Raw genomic sequence first — 25,092 nt, forward strand, 5'->3', positions numbered from 1 at the left:
AGCACTGATTTTAAGTTACTGTGGAAGGTTTTAAGTTTGGTTTTAACTTAGATGTCACGAGCCCTCCATACTGGGTACAACTCTACGAAGGCGGCATTTGCTTCTTGGATGCGGCTCTTGACATCGGCACTGGCTCCACTATCCTTTGATATGACCCTGTCCAGATATTCAAACACATTCGCAGTTTCAATCTGCTCTCCATCTAGGTATTCGAATTGCCCGCGAACTCAGCCAATTCACATACCTATATCTTCACGAACGTACAGCAGGGCTGACTACGGACCTGCTCACTGCAAAAATTGCAGGTAGACACCACCCGACCACCAGGCTGATTGGCAATTGGATAATGTCTTCGTCTCATGTGGAGAGCTTCGGAACTTTGAAGTGTTTCTATTATCGGAAATGGGTGGCTAGTGCACGCTAGTACATTGGCATATCAATACCTAATACCACTAGACGAATTCCCGTCCTAACTCAATTTCCCAAACCGTGCCCTCTCGGTAAGACTAATTTCTTTTTAATTAAAATGGAACCCCATATGTTCAAATATGAAAAGCAAATTCAAATTAACCCCTTCCATATAAAAAATACGTCATAACCAAAGTATAAAAGTTTGATACCCGGTGGAGGCACATAGTGGTTCGGATCCCACTTTAAACTGTAGGTCCAGTCCCGATTAGCCTTACTGTGCAGAAAGTGGATTTAAAACACCTAATCAAATCAAATCAACCAAAGTATAAAATTCATTTTTTAAATTATTGTTATTTATTGCTGTTGAATCAAAAAGGTATAGTACGGTTAGGATGATTCTTGTAGATTGTACACTCCTATATGCTCTAAAACAAATAGTATTCAGCGTCGGCGGCTGAAACGGAACGGGTGGGCAGTTTGGCTCGCTCAAAATGTTGGGGAAAAATATATTTTCTACATAACTGAAAGAGCAGTTATTATTATTGATCCCTTCAATCCGAAAACATAAAGAAAGGCAACTTTAAGAGTAACTGTTAATTTCCGTTTGAAAAGAGTAACTCTTACCTGCAGCCAATTGCGGCCATTGGGGGAGCAAGGGGGGCTGCCCCCCCACTTTTCGCCACTTTTGTCCCCGCACTATGCTAAATCTTATATATGTACAAAGGGAAATATACTGTCTTTGCCCCCAGTTTTGCCACCTTGACCACCACCGGTTTTGGAACCCAATCGCCGCCACTGCTTGTAGCAGCTACTTACTTCCCAAGGGTGTCATAATTTTGGTCACGTGCTGTGAACAATACGTGATTTAAACGCACGCCAATGAAATAAGTGGCTGGGCAGAATTGCGCTCGTGCCACATGTGGGAAAAGCAAAGCAAGAGTGGGACGAAAGTTGCTGGTTCCCGCGCACTGTGTGGCAACGTCAACCGGGCTGCTTTTCGAGCATCAGACCGACCTCTCTCCGGGGAACTTTTGTGTCATCCCCGACCTTTCGAGCAAATACTGTCAGTTTTTATCACACGGATTTTAAAGACCAACTCTACGACGGGATCTTTCATTCTCTTAAACCTCCGAACACACGGGGTTGTGCTCCGACGTGGCAACAGCGCGAACTTCTGCCACCCGCCTAATTTCATGGCCATGCGTTTAGTGAAAATTTGTAAATTAATAACAATCAATTGGCTCGTTGAAAATACGATATTTATTGAAAAAAGCACTGTACAGGTATGAGAGGGCAAACTAATTTATCAGAGAAATCAGTCACACCGCCGAACTTGGAGGCGTGGCTGCGAGCTGTTGGCTGGCGATGGCGGCGGACGAGGACGCGGACGAGGACAGACTCTCGAGGGAAGAGTTGGCAAAGACGTGTCCGAGGGGAGAAGTCGTCAGGTTGTAGTACGGGGAACTGAAGAGCGCCGAGTACTGTTGGGTGGCAGCCGTGAAGTACGGGGTGGGGATGAATCCCTGCCGCTGCGCTATTTTCAGCCTCGACGTCAACTGTTTCTTCCACTTGGTCCTCCTGTTCTGGAACCAGGTTTTGATTTGGACTTCCGTCAGATTCAGGGCCTTCGAGAGTTCCATGCGTTTACTGACGCTCAGGTATTTGTCCGCCTAGAAAGCAAACAAAGTTTACATCAGTCGGAATCTACAAGTAAAAATGATCACTAGCAGTGAATAGTAATTTATTGGATGATTAGATACATAGTTTTATAGCAAACTCTCCTAGTTACTACTTGGTATAAACTTCTTCTGCAGTTTCATGCAGTGAATAGCCACTTGTGACGGGTGGCAACTGGAACTGACGGTTTTAAAATCAACACTGAACGGAAGTTGCTCGAGAGAACGACATTCACTGTAATCTGCATGTTCCCAGTCGGAATACCATTTTACTGTGGATAAGGAACTTCAAGGAGACGGCATCAGCAATGGAAAGAACAGCTGGTGGGCATCGTAAGGTTCGAAATCCCGAGAACATCCGAACGATTTCGGGTCTCTGTTTAGGGGAGTCAGTCAACGGCAAAGATAATGGTAGGCTAATTGTCCAGCAGTATTTTCATTACTTCTGTATTATATGTCCTGTGTTGTTTTAAGGAATGAAACTATGTTGGTTCAAAGCAGGCATTGTTCTCTGCTTATTGACGTCATTATTTCAATTCATTGTCATCACATTGTGTAATACAGACCGAAAAAAAATGGTGGTGGACAACTCGTCTACTGTTTCTTTCGCCTTTGGGTGTACAACATATATTAAATTGACTTCGTTGCACGAAAGAGTTTTGATTTTGTTTGTAATTATAAACCGTCAGGATTAGTTGCCGGATCCTGTACGGAAACGAAGGAATGCGGAAGTAACTGAAATACAAATATTGTCAGATATGAAACCTGAATAAGGTACATGTACGTATCAAATATATTAAAGCTCATATTAAAGCCCATCTCACTCCCGCTGCTCTGGGGGTCTCACTATCACACGCAACTCAACAGACCTCTTGGTCAAAAGCCGTATTTCGTCGTTTGACGTCAGGCTAAATACTTTAGTAGTTAGGCTAAATGTAGTATATTAATGCTAACAGATTTAAACCTAACAGGTTTATCCTAACTACGAAAGCATTCCGCGCTGGCATCAGAAGACGAAAAGCTGCCCTTGACCAAGATGTCTCTTGAGTGGGGTGCGACGAGTCATGCCCTTCTATCCTGGGGATACCGTTGGTATAATCTAGAAAGTCTCCGATAATTTGATCAGCTCCTGACACATAGACAACCGGGCATAGGCGTGTGCAGACCCTCGGATTAGGAGGGGATGAGGGCAAAAGCCGTGATGAAAGTTTAGTCGTTGAAAGAAACTACTCTCATCCATCTCACTGTTTTATCGTATTGATGGGTATAAAACGGTGAAATGCGCAGTGTGTCCATTAGTGTAATTTCAGGCGTAGATATGGAATTCATATTTACTTTCCAAGTAAATGAAAGCCGAACCTTAACAAAATTCAAGTTCATGACGTTGTCAATCTAGGACGCTCTATAAATGTTTATTCAGAAACTCTGCATTTTAAGTCATTAATGGACTCATGGTACAAACTTTTTTTCATCTAGTCCCCAAAACCAAAAGAATTTGGAAGCAATGGCTGCCAACTTTAAGTCAGACGTATATTTAACATTCCATGGGATGCATCTTCTTTTGCATCAGTGTCTGCTGTGATGTCAGACTTTCCTCCTGTTCTTGCATGAACGAAATATTGGCAAATCTTATGCATCTAGAAATCGAGCTATATTCCGGGTGTTACACTACTCGAAGTGGTCATTTGTTATGGAAACTTTGCTCTTTCGAAATCCCGAAATGAAATCACACATACGCCACTGAGCGGGCATGCCGATTTGTATTTGTAGTTCTGTAAATATAGATGATAATGCAGAGACTATTAGAGCTCTCTGAAGAACACATGCAAATGGCAATGCATAAAAGATACTTCAGACGTTAATGAAAATACAATTTACAGATTTCAGAAAATAGTTCTTTCAAGGTCTTCCTGAATAACACCAATATTTTCTGATTGTAGCGAATGCATACAATGCTGTGAAGTATTGTATGGAAACAAGTAAAAATTAACCGATTTTGTATGGTAAAGACAAAATCAAAATTCTGTGTGCTTTTTTAAAAAAAATACGTCTTCTGACTCGCACAAAATACTCTTTCTCTTACAATAAAGGAGTTTCGAGAGTGCAAGTGGAACAAGAAGAACAAGTTGGGTAATGAGCTGAGAGGGTTTTTATTTTAACGAGACTATTGTCATTGTTTCAGAGGGTGAGAGGGGTTTCAGCAGATGAATCTCATGTTGACGTACTTCTGGAATCGGATGCTTATGCAGACTCTGACATTATTTATGTTTGCGTCCGTCAATGGTTCAGTCATCAAAGATTTTCCTGTCGAAAAGCGTACAAACTTGTGAACTATATAAATAATTTGCTCATAGTGTTGATATTTTACATGTATTACAGTGTTAACAAGAAACTTGTACGTAGGTTGTTAGATGGACTTTAAGTTTGAACTTGGCAATGGAAATTTGGTCAAGAGTTTGTACGATTTTTGGATTTTTAGAATGTAAATATATGTAGTAAGTGTTTGTAAGTTACGTGTAAATGTTATCATAATAGAAAATGCCCTAGGTTAAAACTAATGTTTCAACCGCAAGGAAATAGTTTAGTTTACTGCTAACATGTACAGATTTTCATAGTAAAAAAACTATCCCCAAAAATAAAGTCCCAAATACTCAACTAATCGAAGATCCCGCCAGAGAAAGAAATGTAATTAGCATAGTGCTCTTAAAGAAAAACGAAGTATTTTGAAGCCCATGGTACTATCAACCAACTAAGGAGGGAGGGGGTGAGAAATGCATTTTATCCTATGTACTTTGTATTTCTACTTTGTATACTTCGATCTCTAGCAAATGTCTTGTCAAAACTCCCACATACTTTATTCTTTAGTAGTGTTTGAAAGAGTCGTGCAATGCAGGACGATGATGATGAGGATGGGAACATCCGAGTAGGATAAGAGAGCAGGAGGATGAAAGAGAGAAAGGGGTGGATTCCAGATTGGGTGGTGGTAATCACAATGATAGTTAACAGTTTGTTTGCCATAAAAACGTAATTCGCATAGTGCTCTTAAAGAAAAACGAACAAATGAAAACGTGGCCAGTTCGAAAGACGTCAGCGCGTCATCATTTCTTCTACGTGCCACCAGTAATTATTCATTTTCCCCTCTCCTTCAGGATGCGCCTCAATTTCTCTCATTTTCGCATATAATTCCTTTTAGGCCAGAAAAGCTAGCCGGTGGTTGAGCAGGTAGAGACTCTTTCAAGGTAGAATCTTCCGTAACGCCATCTCAGGAACGGGCGATTGAAAAACCATATGTTCGGGCATGACAAACATATGCACAATGGCGCATGTAATCCCAAATTAGTAAAGTTATTTTACGAAAACCTCAATGCGAGAATGTATGAGCAAAGCCAGATCATAAATGGTTTCAAAGTACAAAATAACGTCGAAATTGGCAAAATTCACCATGTTCTTTACTTTTTGAACAACCCCCTTTAAGCTTGAAAGATGCTATTTCTTTTAAAAGACAAGACCCATCGAACAACAATGGGTTGATTAACAGAAATGACAACAATGGACACATATGTATATTAATGACATTTGCTTTTATTTCCATCTATCTTTCTTGCTATCCCCAAAAATAAAGTCCCGAATACTCCACTAAGAGAAACAATGTGCTTCCCATCTCATCGGGAGCGTGACAACAATACAAGTCAAATTCACATCATTCTTTTCTTTAAAACAGTGCTTTGCATAATCTTTCAAAATAAAAGTCCAAATTACATATTAATCTTTACAAATGTTTGCATAACAAAATGTTTACTTTTCTCCTTGAGCTTGAAATTACTAAGGTTATTATTGAAATCGGATGTTAGCGTAGTTGGCGTAATCGTAGGTCGCGAGTTCGAATCTCGCAGTGTGTTCTCAATATTTTTTTTCTCTGGCGGGATGTTCGTGCAATTCTACATTCCGGGGTTTGACCCGGACACCACCACTAGTGTTGCAGTGACAGAGACATATATTTTTGTTTCGTTGCTTCCATTATTTTTCCTCTGTGTTCCTGAAGTAGATTTTTACTTGTTTATTGCCGACGGGTAGGCCTATTTTCGGGCTTGAATTGACGGCGCCGCATGAGGGATTTTTCCATGCCTAAGTCGCCTTAGAGAAATTGTCGATGAGGGAAGATTCGGCGAAGCTAGGGTTTGGTGCCTGCCAGTTGAAATTTGGAACCATATAAGTAATTGCGCGTAAGTTCGTTTTTCTTTAAGAGCACTATGCGAATTACGTTTTTATGGCAAACAAACTGTTAACTATAATTGTGATTACCACCACCCAATTTGGAATCCACCCCTTTTTCTCTTTCATCCTCCTGCTCTTTTATCCTACTTGGATGTTCCCATCCTTATCATCATCGTCTTGCATTGCACGACTGTTGCAAACACAACTAAAGAATAAAGTATGTTGGAGTTTTGACAAGACATTTGCTAGAGAACGAAGTGGGATAGTCCAAATACATAGGATAAAATGCACTCCTCACCCCCTCCCTCCCTAGTTGCTTGAAAGTTTCGTGGCAGAGTGGTTAGCACATCGCGCTACGACGCCATGGGTCCCGGATTCGAATCCTGGTCTGGAAATGGATAATTGTGAGTGTCCATTCATCAATTTAATCATATCATCCCTCATCTCCATCTTCGCAATTAGCTAAAAGTGGCACAAAAAGTGAAGTAAAATAAAGCAAATCAATCAATCTAGTTTCATGTTTCAAGTTTTGATTTGATTTGATTTTGATTTGATTTTAAAATTTTTGGGTGCGTCAGCACTAAGGCTATTTTGAACCCGTCACACTATACGGGGTCCAGACCCTTACCGTTACACGTAACAACTCTAACGTTGCTTAATTAAAATCATAAAACATTAAAATGTTCTGACTGTTGTTAAAAGCCGAGGCTGCAAAGAACACTCAGCACAAATAAGGACAAAACACAGGACAACACAAACAAAATTATACTGGCCATGGGGCCAGTCGCCAGAGCCTCGTTAGTCTTTAGTCCAGGGTGGAAGTGAGGTTGACGTTTGGGCGCCTACGTGGAAGGTACCCCTTACACCCCTCAAGTTTTAAGTAAGGAATAAAATTATACATAATAGGTATCATCTGTCACTGAATTTCGTTACAATTTTCGCTAATTAATTGGTAAACTAAATTAAATCCATAAACAGCTAAACTTATTGTAGGATGATGTGTGAGCCTTTCTAGTATCGACAATATTCATGTGAAAATTATGCACCGAGTCAAGACAAAATTATATTTTTATTGAGGCATTCGTATTTTCTCAAATACTTATTAATCCTTCTTGAATTTACCAGGTGGGCAATCGGGTGGGCAGAGGAATTTTTGGGTGAATGTTTGGCCACCCCCTCCCACCCGTTCCTGGCCACTACAAACAACGCAACTTAGGCAGTTCCCACGAATATAAGGAGCTAATGCCTTTTTTTAAACGAATCGTATGGTTACTTTCATCTGGTGCCTTCACTGAGTGGAACAAGCACTACCAAGTGAAAGAAAAGTAAAGGCTGAATCACACGGAACTGGATTTCCTACTGCAATGCCCTTGTTGGCCCTGAACTGGCTACCAAGATAGAAATTATGCCTGCCAGGTTGACTGCAAGGCTGGTTTTGACAACTAGGCCGTGTACTAATCGCAACTTTCTTCTATACTCGATGCTGTGGTAGCAACCAATCACAGTGAACGTTTGGTCATATGCAAACAATCTGCGAACTTGACAAGGTAAAATCCATAAAATTGGATTGTGTTCTTTTTGAGTGTTGGCTGTTCAATTTTTATAGTTCGTTGCTCAATAAAGAAAGTAGCAGGAAATAAGATGCATTCGAGTTTATTAATATTTAAAAAGTTATGCTTATTAAAGAGATTTCTACACGACAGATGTGATTAGCCGATAAATAAAATCTTAATTGTTACCACTGTATTATGTACATGTTTCATTTACTTAAAGAACAATATTTACTTTTATAAATGAATCCTGCGAATCTCATGAATGTACCCCAGTTCATTAAGAAGCACGTTAAGTATACCTTCATTACCGTTCTTTAGAGCCAATTTCTAGCCCATACTTTTCTCTTTTCTTCCCAAATCTTAAATTTCGGCAATTGAAAGGAAATACCAGCTGTAGCCATTCTCCTGCTATGTTCTTCGTCAAGTCACTTGTTAATCTTTTTACATTGGTTGCTCTGCACAATGCCATGTGGGAACAAAAGTCTATCAACAAGTACGGTAATGGGTATCGTGTGAGGCAAAACTACCAGGTGACAAAGTACGACACCAATAGCGCAAGTCCAACTGGCAAATATAGCAGGAAATCTAGTCTCGTGTGATTCAGGCTTTACGTTTGTGTATACGTGATCAGGGGTGTATAATCTAGGCTATCTGCGAATCCCGGATACTAAAATAAAGAAGAAAATTCGATCAGAAAAAGAGTATATGATTCATTTCAATAAGAATGGGTCAACTCAAATAATAAAAGTTTAAAAAATAAGATGTGATCAGCACCACGCCCCTAACCGCCTTTACCCCCCAGAGTTTCCTCCAGGTACCCACTTTATACGACGCTGGGTGAATCATAATCAATCCCAAAATAGGAGAGACCTATCTCTTTCTCAGCTCTTTTTTTTAAAATTCGAACGCTACAGGATGGTGAGATCATGTTGAACTCAACATATGTGATTTTCGTCTATATGCACCCCTATTTCGTGCCAATTACAATACAACAGTGAGATGGATGAGGTTTATCTTTCCCAGGCTGAAAGCTCATAAAATCCCTTTCCCTAATGGAGATTCTGCGCACGTCTATGCTTGAATTACTTCATTTGCTTCATACGGTATTGGCCCCATACTTTCATACATTTCTGAGGTTTAAAACATACCTTGAAATGGACAGAAGCGGGCCGGAACAGAATTCAGAATGTCGTAGTAAACAACAAAGTGTACAAGTACAATTACTAGAACAAAATTTAACCATTGAGTTAGAAACAACAATTATAAAAATCTATATATTTCTAGTTAATTAATTATCATTTCACACAAAGCTAAACATTACAGTAAATGTTACTGAAGCTTCATTTACTTGGTTTTCTCAAGTACTGACTTAATCCCACAGCAGAAGAAATGTTCATGTTGTTCTAAGAAAGAAACGCAACTGATAGTTTACACATGTTTTGAAAATCAATTTGGACACAACATTGAATGCTCCTTGTGGCAATTGTATCGTTAAAGATGAAATTCTGATTAAACAAAATTAACGAAGGAACGAACAACTACAGGTCAAGACTACAGTGAGGAACCCCCGGGGCATGAGACGACGACTAGACATGTTCTGGGACTCACGAGTCACGAGAAGTGTAGATGGACGCTCAACGTACCTTGAACTCCGTCTCCAGCCTCTCCAGTTGCTTAGCGCTGTAGGCTTGGCGAGGCTTCCGGTCGATCCCAGGCTTTCGTATGCGGCGTCCAGTCGGCTTGGGAGCTGAAAGATTGGGCATTCGTCTTACTAAATTATCTTCTCACTTAAGCAAACATGCACATTCCTATGGGCTTGAGGTTAATACTGGGAGCTGGGTATAACAAGTATTCGTATAAAATATTTAGAACTACTGTTTATTTCAAGGGCATCTCAAATACTACGACAATTTTTACCAGAATTAAGGGGGCGTGGGAGGGCCGTTACCCCCAACTTTTTCCTACTTTTGCCCCCAAACTTATCTACGAAGGGAAAGTAAACTGTCCTTGCACCGTCACTGCTTCTCACTTGCGTATGCGTATTTTTAAAATGCATAATCCTCAGTGTTGGATTAAATTTATTTGGAGATTCATTAAGTGCAAACAGTAGCGGTGATTGGGTAACAAAACTAATAACGGGGGGGACAAAGACAGTTTAATTTATCTTAATAGACAAGGCTTGGCATTAAGAGGCCATAGTGCGGGGGTAAAAATTGGCAAAATGTGGGGGCAAGTGCCTCCCCTAATCGCCGATACAGAGTCAAAATTGTGTCGGTGCTGCGTGAGAATCTTACCTTATGAATGTCTCAGTTACTTTGTTTAAAGTGGAAGCGACATTTTTCCAATACCATTTTCATGCCTTTCAAATAAATAAAAATGGATAAATAACAAATGTAGAAAAATATAGTTAATAGTTGTCAAAATAAAAATGAATGTGGCGTCCTACACAGGGACGATCCCAGAAAATTTTAAAGGGGTGGACAGGAGTCATAAATCAATAAATTAGGGTGAGTGTCTCTCTCTCTCTCTCTCTCTCTCTCTCCGCTTCCGATTTCTTCTATGCCTCTGTATCTCTTTGCTATTCCACGTCTTCCTATTTATCTTTCTCTACGCCAATTTTCTCTGTTTTCATTACTTTTCTTCTCCTCTTTCCATGGCAGCGGTTAGGAGGGGGGCGAGGAGCAAACCGCTAGTTTTGGATCCCAATCGCCGTCACTGCTGCTTTCCAACACATACAAGTGCGCGCGAGCGTTTATTCCACTTATTTTCTAATGACCTCTTTCTGCTCCAATCTAGAAAACAGCCGCGATCTCCAATCATGCGTCACTTACTGAAAAGGCACTTGTTAATGTCGTGGTTTTCAAACAACAGTTTACAATTATTATGTAATTTATTCTTTCTTCCTATGTCCGCCTTGATGTAATGGCCCCATTTCTCTTTTTTCTAAGATTTCCTTCCTTTCATGTCCCTATGTCTCACTGCTGATATATTTTTCTTACCCCTTTAAATTAAGAAGAAATTTTGCATGTACGTTATTAGGTGGACGTACAGCAGATGAAGGTACTCGTATACCATTTAGTGCACTCGTCAGTATGAAAAATATGTATTTTTTACTAATGTTAGAAGCGCCGAAAGTTTTTAGGTTACTAGAATTATCTTTATGTATGCAACCAACCTAACAGTAAAAATATTTGAAATGTAATTTTAGTGTTTTAAGTTCGGGAAGCAAATTATTTACATATTTCACATTTACATAATTGCTTAAGTTTCAACTGCCTTCCTATTAATTTACCACTCTTAACTTACTTTACAAGAAGTATTACCTTGGACGTTCTTTTCCAATTATAGAAGACAGACTTGCGTACTTTCGATGTGGCCTTTGTCCACGTCCTGTACGCTCGCATGCGTGACCTTTGGCCACGGTGTGGGCGTAATCATATTATAGATAGGGTAAAATGGCTGCATGTTGTATTGGATGAAGGGGAACAAGTGTATAAGTTCGCTAATTTGAAAAGTTAAGAAAGTAACTTTATGTGTGCATGGGCTCTAATAAGGTACAAATATTCAAAATAGTATCGTCTAATTTCTTAATTATAAACTGAGTAAAACTGAGTAAGTAATAACCGTTTGACGATAGTTAGTTGGATGTTTGCATAAACGAATTGAATAGCGACACTACATTGGAAATGCAATATTTACGTCCTTTGTATTTTTTACATTTTTAAACATAATTGAAAAATAATTGTTTTCCGTCATTCCCCTCAAATTCCTACCTTGCCTCTGTAATAAATTCTGACGCTCGTATTTTGAATTACGAAATGTCTGGTATAATTCACTTACAGTAGTTTTCGGGGTGAAAATAAACTTTCTTTAAGTTCCCTAGCAACCTCGGTTTCCATGGTGAACAACATGCACCGCAAACTCTAAATAATTGTTTGTTATTATACCTAAAACATTTAATTAAAACACGATGCAAATATTTTCGCCTTGAGTTTACCAATATAAACGTAATTGTATCTGGACTGAAACTCCTTACGTAGATGTCAGTCTTGTTTGAGGCACCTTTTCTAGCCAGGAGTTGATTCATCTGTTGTTGATCTGTGAGGAATAATGTAGCCAGACAATTAAGATTGAAGGAAACAATGTGTGCTGCAAAAATTCAAAATGAGAGATTTTTTTAATTTTCTCGGGGGGTCAGGGGCGCCGACTTGTCAAAATTATTGGGGGGGCTCTGATCACTGAAATAAATTAACGAATGACTCACTCCCTCCCTTTCTTAAAGTTTTGGCCTCAGTGTTCGGAATCTCGTAAAAGCCCATGAATTCCTCAAAAATATCAAAATTTTCATTCACAGTTCGAATGCAGAATGTCAATTGTTCACATTCTCGACTTTTAATATCTGCTACCACGGAGCGCAAAACAGATCTCCCTAATATATCAATGATCTCGTTCTGAATGTCATGTGAGAGCCATTTGTAGCCCGAACGTCCCATCCACTCCCCTAGTTCATGCACATCGTCTTTTGAAACTCTTTAGTAAAAATGTTTGTTAACAATACTCATAATTACTTGTATATACTTGCAAGGGAGGTTATCTAAGTGTCCCCCTCCGATTTCCATGAAACTTGGCAGGTGTATAGAGGGGCCCAAAAGAAAAAATACTGTTTTTGTTTCAGCTCAAAAACGCTTTTAGAGGGCAAAACCCCCCTCAAATGTCGAGATGAGGAGAAATTGAAGTGGGGATCTGACCCCGAAACCACGTATATCTGACATAGGAAGAACACGCACATATAATTGGAACACACACAGCACAGAACTGTAGGATTGTCGGTACCAAACGCAGTGCAATTGTAAAGAGATGCTGAATTCATAGGCACCGTTGTTCCCGGATAGGGAAGGGCATAACAATAGACGGACCAGAGCAGGGTAACGGAACGTGGTTAGCAGAAACAAAAAACACGTATTTCTTCCTTTGGGCTCCTCTATACACCTGCCAAGTTTCATAGAAATCGGAGGGGGACACAAGGGTCAGATCCCCACTTCAATTTGTCCTCATCTTGAGATTTGAGGGGGGGTTTGACCCCAAAAGCCGTTTTTTAGCCGAAACAAAAAAAACGCGCATTTCTTCCTTTGGGTCCCTCTATACACCTGCTAAGTTTTATTGGAATCGGAGGGGGACACAGGGGTCAGATCCCCACTTCAATTTGTCCTCATCTTGACATTTGAGGGGGGGGGGGTTGCCCCTAAAACCCGTTTTTTAGCCGAAACAAAAGAAACACATATTTCTTCCTTTGGGTCCCCTTATACACCTGCCACGTTATGGAAATCGGAGGGGGACACTTAGATAACCTCCCTCATGTGTTTTGCTGTCTCTGGTCATGGTCCGCACCCAAAGCTGATGGTTTAGCGGTTTCAGCCAACCAAAGTTGATGGTCTAGAACATTTCAAATGTGTATTTAAAGTTAAGTTCATGTGGCACAATTCAGAGTAAACTTTACAAGAGAAGCAAAGTAATACATTAGATCCTCTTAAGCAAATTATTTGGGGAGCTCTGCCCCCACATCGTAAACTTTAGGGGGGCTCAAGCCCCCCCCAAGCCCCATGGAGTCGGCGCCTATGTGGGGGGTCGTAATCTGGCATTCTTCGCCTCCGGGGCTTCCTTCATGGAGAACATTTATGTCAGTGAGTGAGTGAGTGGTGGGATTGGGGCTTTATAGATATTGGATATTGTAGCAACCGAAATTGTGTTTAACACCAACAATAGCGTAGAGATATTCTTTTGATCTCCATAATTCAAAAGAATAGTATTCTTGAATAGGTTATACAGTTCAGTTTGTATAATATTGAAAGTTTTTAACTGAAAAGTGTAGGTACTGCTATTTTGTTGATGGTCAATAAATTTTCCTTTTACACGTGGGTTTTCCAATTGATATGTATATACAGGGTGGTCCAAAAGTTCCGGAACGGTCACATATCGTGAGAAATACACATCGAATCGGAAAACGAAAAAATACGTGCTTAATAAGTGAAAGATAGCTAGCTAATCAATGATATCACACTTGATTGCCCACCCCCGCCCCCCGGGGCAACTGTGAAATTTTAAATGGAAATCCCCATTTTGTATTATAGAATCTGAAAGAGGACTTCATTCCGACTCCAACGAGCTATAAACCATCCTCCTAGCTCAATTAGGAACTGAGATATGGCGATTTTAAATTTTCGAAAATAATAATAATAATAATAATAAATAATAATAATAATAATAAAATTCAAAGGGACGCTCTGCCCCTAATTGAGCTAGAGTGGAAGCGATTGCAGATTCGGAATCTGCACCCCCTTCAGATTCCGAATCGCCATATCCCCGTTCCTAATTGAGCTAGAAAGATGGTTGGTTGATAGCTCGTTGGACTTGGAATGAAGTCTTCTTTCCGATTCTACAATACAAAATGGGGGTTTCCATTTAAAATTTCACAGTTGCCCCAAGGGGCGGGGGTGGGGAATCAAGTGTGATATCATTGAATAGCTGTCTTTCACTTATTAAACAGGTATTTTTTTCCGTTTTCCGACTCGATGTGTATATCTCACGATATGTGACCGTTCCGGGACTTTTGAACCACCCGGTATGAATCTTTGTCTTTAAATAATGTCTGATCAGGAAAGTTTTAAAACACATTCTGCATAAAATTTTCCACTCTTAAAAAATGCGAATTTTTACAAAAAATATAGCTGAAAAGTGCTAAAATTTTACGAATTTGGATAATGTTGAAATATCAAAGGCATTTCAAGCAATCGCTTGCATCTACAGGAAAATTAGGTATTCATTTATTTATTTTTTATTTTTTTTTTTAAATTTATTTTTGCTCATATGGTTCAGGAGCATTCCATTGTCACGGGTGGGACGCACAGACTACATTTTTTACATTAATGTAACTTCGTTTTATGCGATATTTTTCTTGCAGTTTCTGTCCAATGAATCTTGAAACTAAACAAACACTGTTAATTAAACATAATTACCCTTAAAATACGTACTTTTCTAGACTTATAACTCCAAGTGAACAATTTTGTGTCACGGGTGGGATAGATAAAACACTGCCTCTTTACTTTTAATAAGAAACTTATTTTAATTTGTGAATTTTCAAATTACGAAAAGAAAATTATTTAAGAAAATAAGATAAGGCAATGGGCATTTCCACTACTTTTTATAAATGTCTTTTTTTTAAATCTACACCATCGACAAATAACCCCTGCAATTTCCCACGTTCATGTGCGTTCGTTTTTAGGTAGAAAATCGAGTTTCTAATTTTCGAGCCGAGCGTTGCGCTCAAAACACACCTACGCCATGTTGTGACGTCGTCGTTCGGCTCGTTCTGTCGTCTGCACTTCGCGTTGGCTACATTTGGTGTTAGGACGTGTCTGTGTTTGGTATGAGATAATGGATTGGAAAAGATACGTAACTACTAGATAAGAAAATGGTCGTTACCACTAAGCAAGCACTAAGTCAGTGCTTTACTACAGTTTTCTCCGCTGAGATAACATTACAAATAAGATTTTTTTTGCCTTGTGCCGAGAGAAGTTTCCATCTTGCGAGTTACAAGTGGAAAATAAAGATTTCACTATTATGCACAAATACGAGTACCATGCTCCAATATGATATTCTCAATGTACCCACGAATGAAAGAAAGAACAAAAAACAGACGACTTCTTTAGGTGCGATTTACATGGCGAGACCACATGAATGATAAGCTACAAGAATAATGAAATTGGTCTGTGAAAGCTGCGTATGTAAAAGTGCTAGTTACTAAAAATACTGTTCTATTTTATTACATTGTAGTGCATTACCATGGGCGTATCCAGAAATTTTGTACGGAGGAGGGGGTTCAGGCTCTAATAAAAGTTAAAACATTAAAAATAATAATAATAGTTATGATTGTTATCGCACAACAATAACTATTATAAACTAATAAAATAAATAAATAAATAAAATAAAATATAATAATTTTATGACATCCTTCCTTGGTCAGGCTGTTCTATTCGGTCCACCAGATGAGCGAATATGCATCGTAACTATTTATTTATTTACATTTCAAATACAGTTAGTGTACTGAAGTGCAAAGTACTATATTTTGTTACTTACATTCACACGTCTTGTTCAAGAAAAATATTAAGTTAGGAGTAAAATTTAGTCATATAGTGCGACCAATTGTAAACGCCCTCCCTTGCCCGGGAAAACGAAAGCTACCACTACCTAGATAGAGATGGCAAAATCTCCCTCGGACAAGTGAAAGTGCTTAACGGTCCAGGTTGAGTTCGTGTATAGGGACGGTGACCAACAGTGCATAGCGATTAGCCATATCAAAAAGAAAACACATATACTTTCGATTACCACACTTTTACCTGTAGCCGGGAAGAGGCTAGCTGCATACCTGAAAATCATGGGTAGCGACATACGTATGAAATGATATTGGCCAAATTAACATAAAAAATAAAAAGGATATTAAATTCATAACAAACAAAAATCAATTTAGTACAGGTCCCCCCCTCTTGCATTCACACACATTCTCTCACAGATTCAATCTACGGGTTCATCAACAAAAATAGTACATAAAATGTACAGGTTTTTTGACGACGAGCCCTAATTATTGCATTCGCATTTACTTTTACATTGACTTTTGTCTAATCAGGTCATTTGTGAATTTGTTCCTGTGCTACTTCAAATCACTAGCCAGACCTTACTTAAGTTTACGTTTAATAATAGGTCGGTGCGGTGCAATACATTATTTGTCCAGAATAAACAAAGCATCTCAACGGCAATTACGCTCACGTGGGCGGACGTTTTTCCTTTTACTTGACCTCACGTGGACCTAAACATATCAATAACCATCGTTGAGTGACGCAAACATATACTCTCTAGCGGGCGGGACTTCAACACTTCGCCGCGACGAGCAATTAATGTTACCAGGCAAATACTACCTGACGTAGCTAGCAGCGACACAGCGCTGACACATATTAAACTGAACAAACCTCAAATAGATAAAACAATTAAGCAGGCGGCGCTTTACCCTAGCAGTACGCACTTCAATCAAATTAAAAAAGGAGCACAAACAACAGTGAACTTAAGAACATTAAAAAAATCACAAGAAATGAGTAAAATTGACCTGAGACAATTAAATACAAAATTAAGCGCAACGGGAGTCAGATACGAAGTGTCGAGTTGCGTGGGCGTTTTCAAAAACATCGACGAATTTCTAGGTTATTCTCTAAATATCAAACGAGCCGGTACGTGTTGACATTCATACAGATGAATACGTTACCATCTCTCTGGTTCCACGGCGCATCCTGGTGTCCTCGCAGGCGATTGAAATCACTTAGAATACACACGAAAGGTTTTCCTATTCTTCCTCGGTCGCGACGACGAGGAGGTGAAGAGCGTTCATGCATCTTGTTCCTCGGCGGATCGGTGACGATTTGTCGTCGGCGTCGCTCGGGGACGTCAAGGGCCTCGGCGTCTCTTCCTCTTCCTCTCGGGGTCGGTGAGCATCTCCGTGGTCAGGCGTGATTCAGACGTCGTATCTAGTCTGTGGACGGTCGTTCATGGGTCGTCGGTGTCTTCTCCATCACCGTCGGACGATCTCAAGCGCCGCGACGTCGACATGGCAGCGTTCGACATCTCTCTCCCTCTCTGGGGCGGCTGGTAGGCATCAGGCGGCGTAGCTCGGGTTTTCCGCATGATGTAGGCATTAGTCGTGGTGTCTCGTCTGGCATCGGGACGAACCGAGGGTGACCCCTCTCCTCTCTTTCCTTTTTAACCGGCCATGATTTTTGATGTTCCTTGTTTCACAAAAACTATAAACTGCGTAAGATTATAACGGAAACACAGTCTCGCTTCGACTTCCTCCAGCGATTGAGGTAAGCACACTCGTATCGATTTACTGCCTGCCACACACTGATGTTCGCGAAACAAAACTAAGTCCACGGTATACGGAGATATAGCACGGAGGTGCTTTCGCTACAAGAATCGCGGTAAACTGTGTGTCGAAAATGGCAGGTCCTTCGTTTTATCCGGATTTCGAAAAAGGACGCTTGGCGGTCGTTGAAGGGACGCTTCCGGAGAGGTCATTCCACTTCGCTCCATTGTCTCCCAGCCTGGACAGGCCGTGCTTCTGGTATGGTACCTTCGGATTAGGCCGCCGTCTCCCCGGCTCCCACAGCTCAACTGCAATCAACTGATCGATTATAACAAATTCGATCTGGCATCCGTAATTCTTGCTTGATTGCGACGAATCTCCACACATCCGTACTTGCATACATGTTGCTGCGCTGGTAAAAGTTTCACTTCAGTCCGGCCGCTCGAACCCGAGATATTTAAATGGTAGTCGTTAAGGTCGAATTTCCTAAGTTTCAGACAAAAAACGTGACCTTTCTGGTGCTCGCCCGTCAGACTCGCGACTCCCTTTCTTTCTCCCGTTGGCTTGGCAGATCAAATATATATATATATATATATATATATATATATATATATATATATATATATATATATATATATATATATACATACAAATAAAAACACTCAATACCTTGATTAAACATATTTTTCACCGCTATGGATTAGAATAATAATAATAATAATGAGGCAGGTCGACGATAAACGTGACTGTCACACAATCACATTAGAAATCTAATTATTGGAATTTTGAAAACTTGAAAAACCTATTTCTTGGATTAAGAAATAAAAATATGGATCCTGCAGGAGGGGAGTCATCGTTCATTTCAAGTAAAAAAAGGAAGAAAACTTGATATTTTTATTGTTAATAGGAGAAATAAAGATGTATTTGAACAGAAAGTGTGTTAGATAAAAAAAGATAAAGGAAAATATAGGAATCAAGTTGTATCTCCATCTTCTACCATTTAATCCAAGAAATAAATGGTTCCACAGTTTTCAATATTCCAAAAAAATATAGTTTTATGGGAGAGGTCACAATGTAAAATTTTCCCTTACCTTTTACAGTATTTTCGCGAATGATGTATGCAATAGTTAATAACAAATACAATAACTGTGAATTTTAGTATACCGAGTGAAATGCGAACAAAAAATATATGAATTAACTTTGTACTAGATATTCACTTATCTGTTTATTTTTATTAGTATATAATATTTATCATTGTAAAATAACAGTTTTATTATTATCAATTTTTATTATTGTTATTATTTCTACTATTCAAGTTTTATCATTTCCCGAGCTCCAGGAAAAAAATTCTGGAAACGCCCATGTTTGGAAGATTATGTAACTGAAATTTATTTCTGTCATTATTATTTACAATAAAAAATAATATACTTTCTGTTTTTTGTAACTTGAAATGAACGATGCCAACTTCTAGGAGCTGGTCAACGGACCGGTTCGAACCCCCGCCCTTCCCGACGCTCATTTGCATTACATACATTTATTTTCAGCTACGCAAGAAAAAAACAACGCTGGTTTATACCGTCGTGCAAAAAGGCACTGACATTTTTCTCCAGGTAAACTTATTGCACTGCAGTAATACCAGCGCTACTAATAATAACTGAAAATTAGGAATGATTACTACTGAGAAAATTCTTTCAACAGAATAATCAAATGATCTTGAATAAGTTGTCGATGAAAGTAAACACCGTGTCAAATTTCCCTTGCAAAATTTAACTCGCTGCTTCCGCACCTCTTATCTCTGATCCATCCAATATCAGTTGTGCAAAATATGGAGCTACCGTGAATGCATCTGCACATGTTAGATTGCCGGAATTGGCTTTCGTACATCTCTCGCATGTCATAATCGAAAAGTTAATTTTGATAATCACAGAGATTCCCCTTCAATATTCAGCGTTACAAACACGAGGAGCAACGAACGCCTTCGTACATGGATTTCTAGACCGCTAAGCAGACGACCGACTTCACTGCCGAACGAGAATGTCATAACTGGAATATCCAATCAGAGGCATTTCGGTTTTCGTGACGTACAGCATCAATTTAGCACAACTTCTACGGCCATTTTCTCGCAAACTATTTCGAATTAACACAAACTATTTTGCACAACGTTCATATAAAATGAATGGCATGCAGTGATACAGTTAAAATCATTTTAGGTTAGAGTGGAAATGTCCATTGACCTTTGAATATTCTAGTAGACTTGCAGGTAAAATGTAACAGGAGAAGAAGATATTAATTGATTTTTGTATCACGGGTGGGGCATAATACAAAGGAAAAGCGAATGAAAAAGTTTAAAAGAACAAACAATGTGTTCTTGGTGCTGGATTAAATTTATTTGAAGACTCATTAAATGCAAACGGCCGTTACAAGAACTATATAAGTGTTTAAATAAAATCTTTAAAGCATTGTGATATTTGTTTTTGTTTCAAGTTCCGTGTGACTTTTTAATGTTACTGCACTGTATCAATTTACATTAAGCTGCGAGGTTTATATATTCTATTTAAAACTTTGTAATAATTGTGCTTATATTCAGTGCCGGATATACAAACCGCAGAACCCCGCAGTGCTGGAAGCCCGGAGATAAGTAAACATTTAGGGGCCCTAAGCCATTCACACAGTAAAGGGTTCTTATATGCGTATGTAAGAAACAAACTTAGTTACTCAGGGGTACAGGAACGAATACAATATATACAGGTAAATCAAAAGTTAAATTCCATGTGCACATAGCACCGTGCCATGAAGACACATTTAGGGAATGTGGGGATAGGGGCCCATATATTTTCGATGTCGATTATCTTGGAGGTGATGTGATCAGCACCACGCTGCGGCCGCCATTCCCCACCCCCTTCTCTCCCGGGTACCATTTAATTTGAGCCGCTTTATGCTGGGACAAAGCCGGAAAAATTCCGACTTTAGATCACCCACCCCGGCTGTTCCGCGTGGCAGTCAGACTACAATCAAATCAGGCTAGAATTTCACGAGAAACGTAGTGCTGAAGGTTTCTTGAAGCTATCTTTAATCAGGAAGAGTTAGGACTGCATCTTTGTAATATATGTATCATTTTCCAGGTGTGAGAAAACATGGTATTTATCAGTGGCGGCCGGCAGCAACTATGTGGGTAGTGCCAACGTGATCAAGTAAATAGAAAAAAAAACCGCAATGCCCGCCCGCCCCCTCCTTGAGGTTGCGCCACTGGCCAAGATGTTTATCCTTGTTTGGTAACGTGGAAAACAACATGTGTTTAAGTAATAACGTACTAATCCGATTCATCTTCACTCACTTACCTATCTTTATACACTACACGACACTTCCCTAAAAATATAACAATTACAAGAGGAAAGGAAAAACAAATCCTATCACCTTCTCCTCCTCCATGCACACGTATTCTAACTGGATGTCGAAAATATCTTTGTTATGAAAAGAAAGGAAACTCGCATCATCATATGATTTTTTTAATTTATATTTTTAAAAAAGTCTGGATGGCCCTCTTGGTGCATCTATCTATTATCAAAAATGTTCATTTAACTTTGGAAAAATATTAGGTTAATTTCTCCAAAAGTAGGCAGAAATTACTTCCCCAACGGTCTTACAAACCAGTCGTATTTAGCGACTTTTTTCTGAAGGTGGCAACTGTGTCGTGTCAACACTGCGAGAGATTCCTCGATGGGCCAGGCGAAGACGGGCACGGTTTCTTATGGGTTAGCCCCGCCCCCTGCCACTTTGTTCTCGGCTCATGGTGGAAATGTTCCTCGCTGAGACTTCTTCAACTCTCTGCAAGTGTGTCAACTTGGTTAGGCCAGCTCTTGGGCGGCACGGACTGTTGCCTCCCGAGGGTAAGAACGAAACAGCTGGCGATGCAGTGAGGAGGTTGGGACGGTCGTCACGTCAGCTTGACCGATTGCAAGATTCGAATCTTCTTGTCTGTAAACTATCAATGTATTCATTTAACTTTACTTGGCGACGTATGCGTTTCTTCTGAGAGTAGTACCATGGCACGGCGACTCTACCCCTTGAGCCACCGCTGGTATTTATATAGGGTAGGGTGGTGGTACATTTTCGATATAGGTACTACTATTTCGATAACCCGTTCTAAAAAGTAGAATATTTTGCTTCCTGTTACTGGCAACTCTGATTTGAGGAGTGAGAGTTGTTGCGTGGGGTGTCAGGTGTGTTGTGCAGGAACATGGAGAAATTCTACGGAAAACCCGGAGAACCAGACGTAATTTTGTATGGCAATTTGAGTACGTTGTAGATAGAATAAGTACTTTGTATATAAATGTCTGCCTGTCATTTTGCGTGCCCAGTGTTTATGCTTGAACGTAGGACAGCGAAATTCAGGTCAAACGTGGACAAGCATGTGGTGGCTGTAGCATGTGACATGTGTAGCCATGTGGTGAGAGATAAGGGAACTACAGAAATATCTATGTGTTTCCATGTACAGAGTGGTACATATTCGATCGGCGGAAATGGTACAATTTCGATGAGCGAGGTATACAGTTTGAGTTCCATTACTGTAACGCGTGCAACACATTACTTCACGAAATCAATGCGTTGCTCAATTTATTTGTTACAGATGCCTCGCAAACGAACACCGAAGAGGGTATTATCAACAGTATTCGTCGAGTGTTCTCGAAAATGCCGTGCAGAGTATTCTAGAGGGACGCGGAGCATCGCAACTTTATCATGTTCCATTTGCCACCCTCCAAAACAAAGTAACGATGGCACGTCAAGAAGCAGCCGGTGTTCCTTCGCCTTCCAGGATTGATATTGGCCATCCAACAGTTTTCTCCAAGCAGATGGAAGACGCAATTGTGGAGAGACTGATGTATTTGGAAGGGTGAGGATTGGGATTGACACCGAAGGAAGTGCGGGTAGCTGCGTACCGTTTTGCAGTAGGAAATAATGTGACCCACCCTTAGGGCGAGAACAATATTGCTGGAATAGATTGGTTTCGGTCATTTATGAGAAAACATCCCACACTGACGTTAAGAAAACCGCAAGGCTTATCAAGATCTCGTGCTCAGGGATTAGAACAGACACTGAACGATATTTCACATTACTTTACAATGTTATGGAAGAAAGTGGAGTGCTACATACTTTAGGCATAGCTATACATACGTTTCCTACATTTGGAATTATGTAACGATGAGTAGTCAAACAGAGTTATTAAACTAACAGAATATGCCGTTTGTTTTTAACTTGCTCCTGTAGGCCTACGCCATAGAAGTTGCACGTGTAGTATATATTAAGGATACTGTTTCTTCACTCAATGTTGATCCAAATTGTACCGCACGGTGATCAGATTAGTACCTACCTAGGTACAATTCTAATCAAATTTTATCCGACCGAAATTTCGTTCTGCTGTGTACAGTAGCAGAACTAAAATTGTCATGTTATGCCAGTGTCTTTAGTAAAAGATAAGCATTTCAAAGGCACAAGAACTGTAATTTTGCTGCCTATTGTTTTAAAGTTATATTGAATTTAGTTGGTTGTGTGTGTGGGGTGGTAGGTAATATTTTGCGGGGGGGGGGGGGCAAGACTTCTAGATCCGACACGGCTTATATTGCCTGTTTGGTTAGCACAAATTTATATTCAGTATTAATCCGGTGCACAAGGTGACAATGATTTACGCTGTGCTATCGAGGGTAGGGTTATTTTGTGGAAGCAAGGAAGCAATGTTACACAGTAGAAGATTTTTTTTCAGAACCCAGCCCACAAGGATTGGCGCAGAGGGTGGAACGAGCAAGACTCAAGGCTTAATTCTCCTGGACGAATGCATTAGAACAGAAGGCAGAAAAGAAGAAAAACAAGAAAGAGGAAGTTTAAACAGCGGAATGCAAGACGGAATACTAATAACGGTTATGTAGAAATTTACAATAAATGGATGATATAAATTTTAATCCTTCCGAAATAGGAGTGTTCATTAATATAATTTGCATACGGTTGGAGAGTTTGTTACGAGCGGAATTCTGCAGGAGTTTCTCAATGAGTTTGTTTTAGCTGTTTCTAACCAGTTTGTAGGAACGAAGAGGGGAAATAAGTTAATTGCGATCATCCAAACAACCCTTCTCTTCTGGCTATTTGAAATGTTCGGAAGTGGGAGGCGTGTTATATGTTCATGATAATATGTAGTGGTCGGATGGTATATGCAAAGTAAAAAGTGAAAAATATTGTCAAATATTAAGAATTATGTAGTTTTTAGAATATAGATGCATATGGGGCATTGACACTGATGTGACACGTGAACTACATTTTTGATATCAAAGTAACTATTCTACAGACGGTTAAGCAAAATTCTTCTTACAGTTTCAATGCAATGAAATGTGAAACTTAACACTGTTGATTAAACATTACTACCTTTAAAATACTTTCCCAGATTTATAGCTTATAAGTGAACAATTTTGTGTCACGGTTGAACGAGACGAAACACTGCCTCTTTAATTAATAAGAAATTTATTTTGATTTCTGTGAATTGGCACATGATGAAAAATATTTTTTTATGACCATAAGAGAAGGTAATTGACCTTTGAATATTCTAGTGGAGTTGAGGCGGAAATGTAACAGTTATAGGAGAAATTAATTGTTTTTTGGTGTAACAGGTGGGACACAATAGAAAACACAAAGTAAATCAAAATGGTAAAATAAACTAACAATATTTTAAGTACCTTCTACAATCTAACTTAGTTATGTACGTATAATTCTTGAATTATTATGCAAATGACAATTTTAGATAGCTCACTCACAAGATAGGATAAAGTTACAGGATTGCATTTCATTGTAAAGATTGAGGTTTAGGGGCACTTTCAAATGGAATGCCCCATATCCAAAACTGCCACCTTATAAATAATAACTTGTAGGCTAGAGATGACTTCACTTCTAAGCAGAAGAACAATACATCACCTCACTTTTCTATTTGAACAATTAAGAACAAGTTATATTATTTCTCTCTCTTTTCGAAGGAATTATTTTTGTTCCCAATCCGAACTCCGATTAAGAAAGCAAGTCTGCAATTCCTCCCAGTACAAAATTTGCAGATATGGCTCTTCTATGAAGAATGTATGGCTTACATAAAAAGTAATTAAAGAAGGGCACATACACATTTTTTCTAAATTCCAACATGATTAAATTGACAACATATACTGTAGATAGATTGAGAACAGTTATTTGTATTTTGTTTAATATAGATCATATCGCCTCCAAAATAATGGATGTTGGGGACGCTACCTCCCCATCCGCCTTGATGGCAGGTTGTAATGACCGCAGGACGACTTTACCTTTT

General features: G+C 39.4%; 1 protein-coding gene across 1 annotated transcript in view; it reads right to left on the reverse strand.

Annotated features, from left to right (window-relative positions):
- Window positions 1-1,730: 1,730 nt before the first annotated feature.
- Window positions 1,731-25,092, reverse strand: part of LOC145978120 (homeobox protein HMX2-like) — a 126,479-nt gene continuing 103,117 nt past the window's right edge. The window contains exons 2-3 of the mRNA XM_083110559.1: window positions 9,499-9,602; window positions 1,731-2,081 (exon numbers count right to left, since the gene is read on the reverse strand). Of these exons, the coding sequence (XP_082966685.1) occupies window positions 1,731-2,081; window positions 9,499-9,602 (455 nt within the window). The remainder of the gene's footprint in view (window positions 2,082-9,498; window positions 9,603-25,092) is intronic.

The sequence above is a fragment of the Lepisma saccharinum genome, chromosome 24 (assembly GCF_977018435.1).
Source record: "Lepisma saccharinum chromosome 24, izLepSacc3.1, whole genome shotgun sequence".
Lineage (NCBI taxonomy): Eukaryota > Metazoa > Arthropoda > Insecta > Zygentoma > Lepismatidae > Lepisma > Lepisma saccharinum.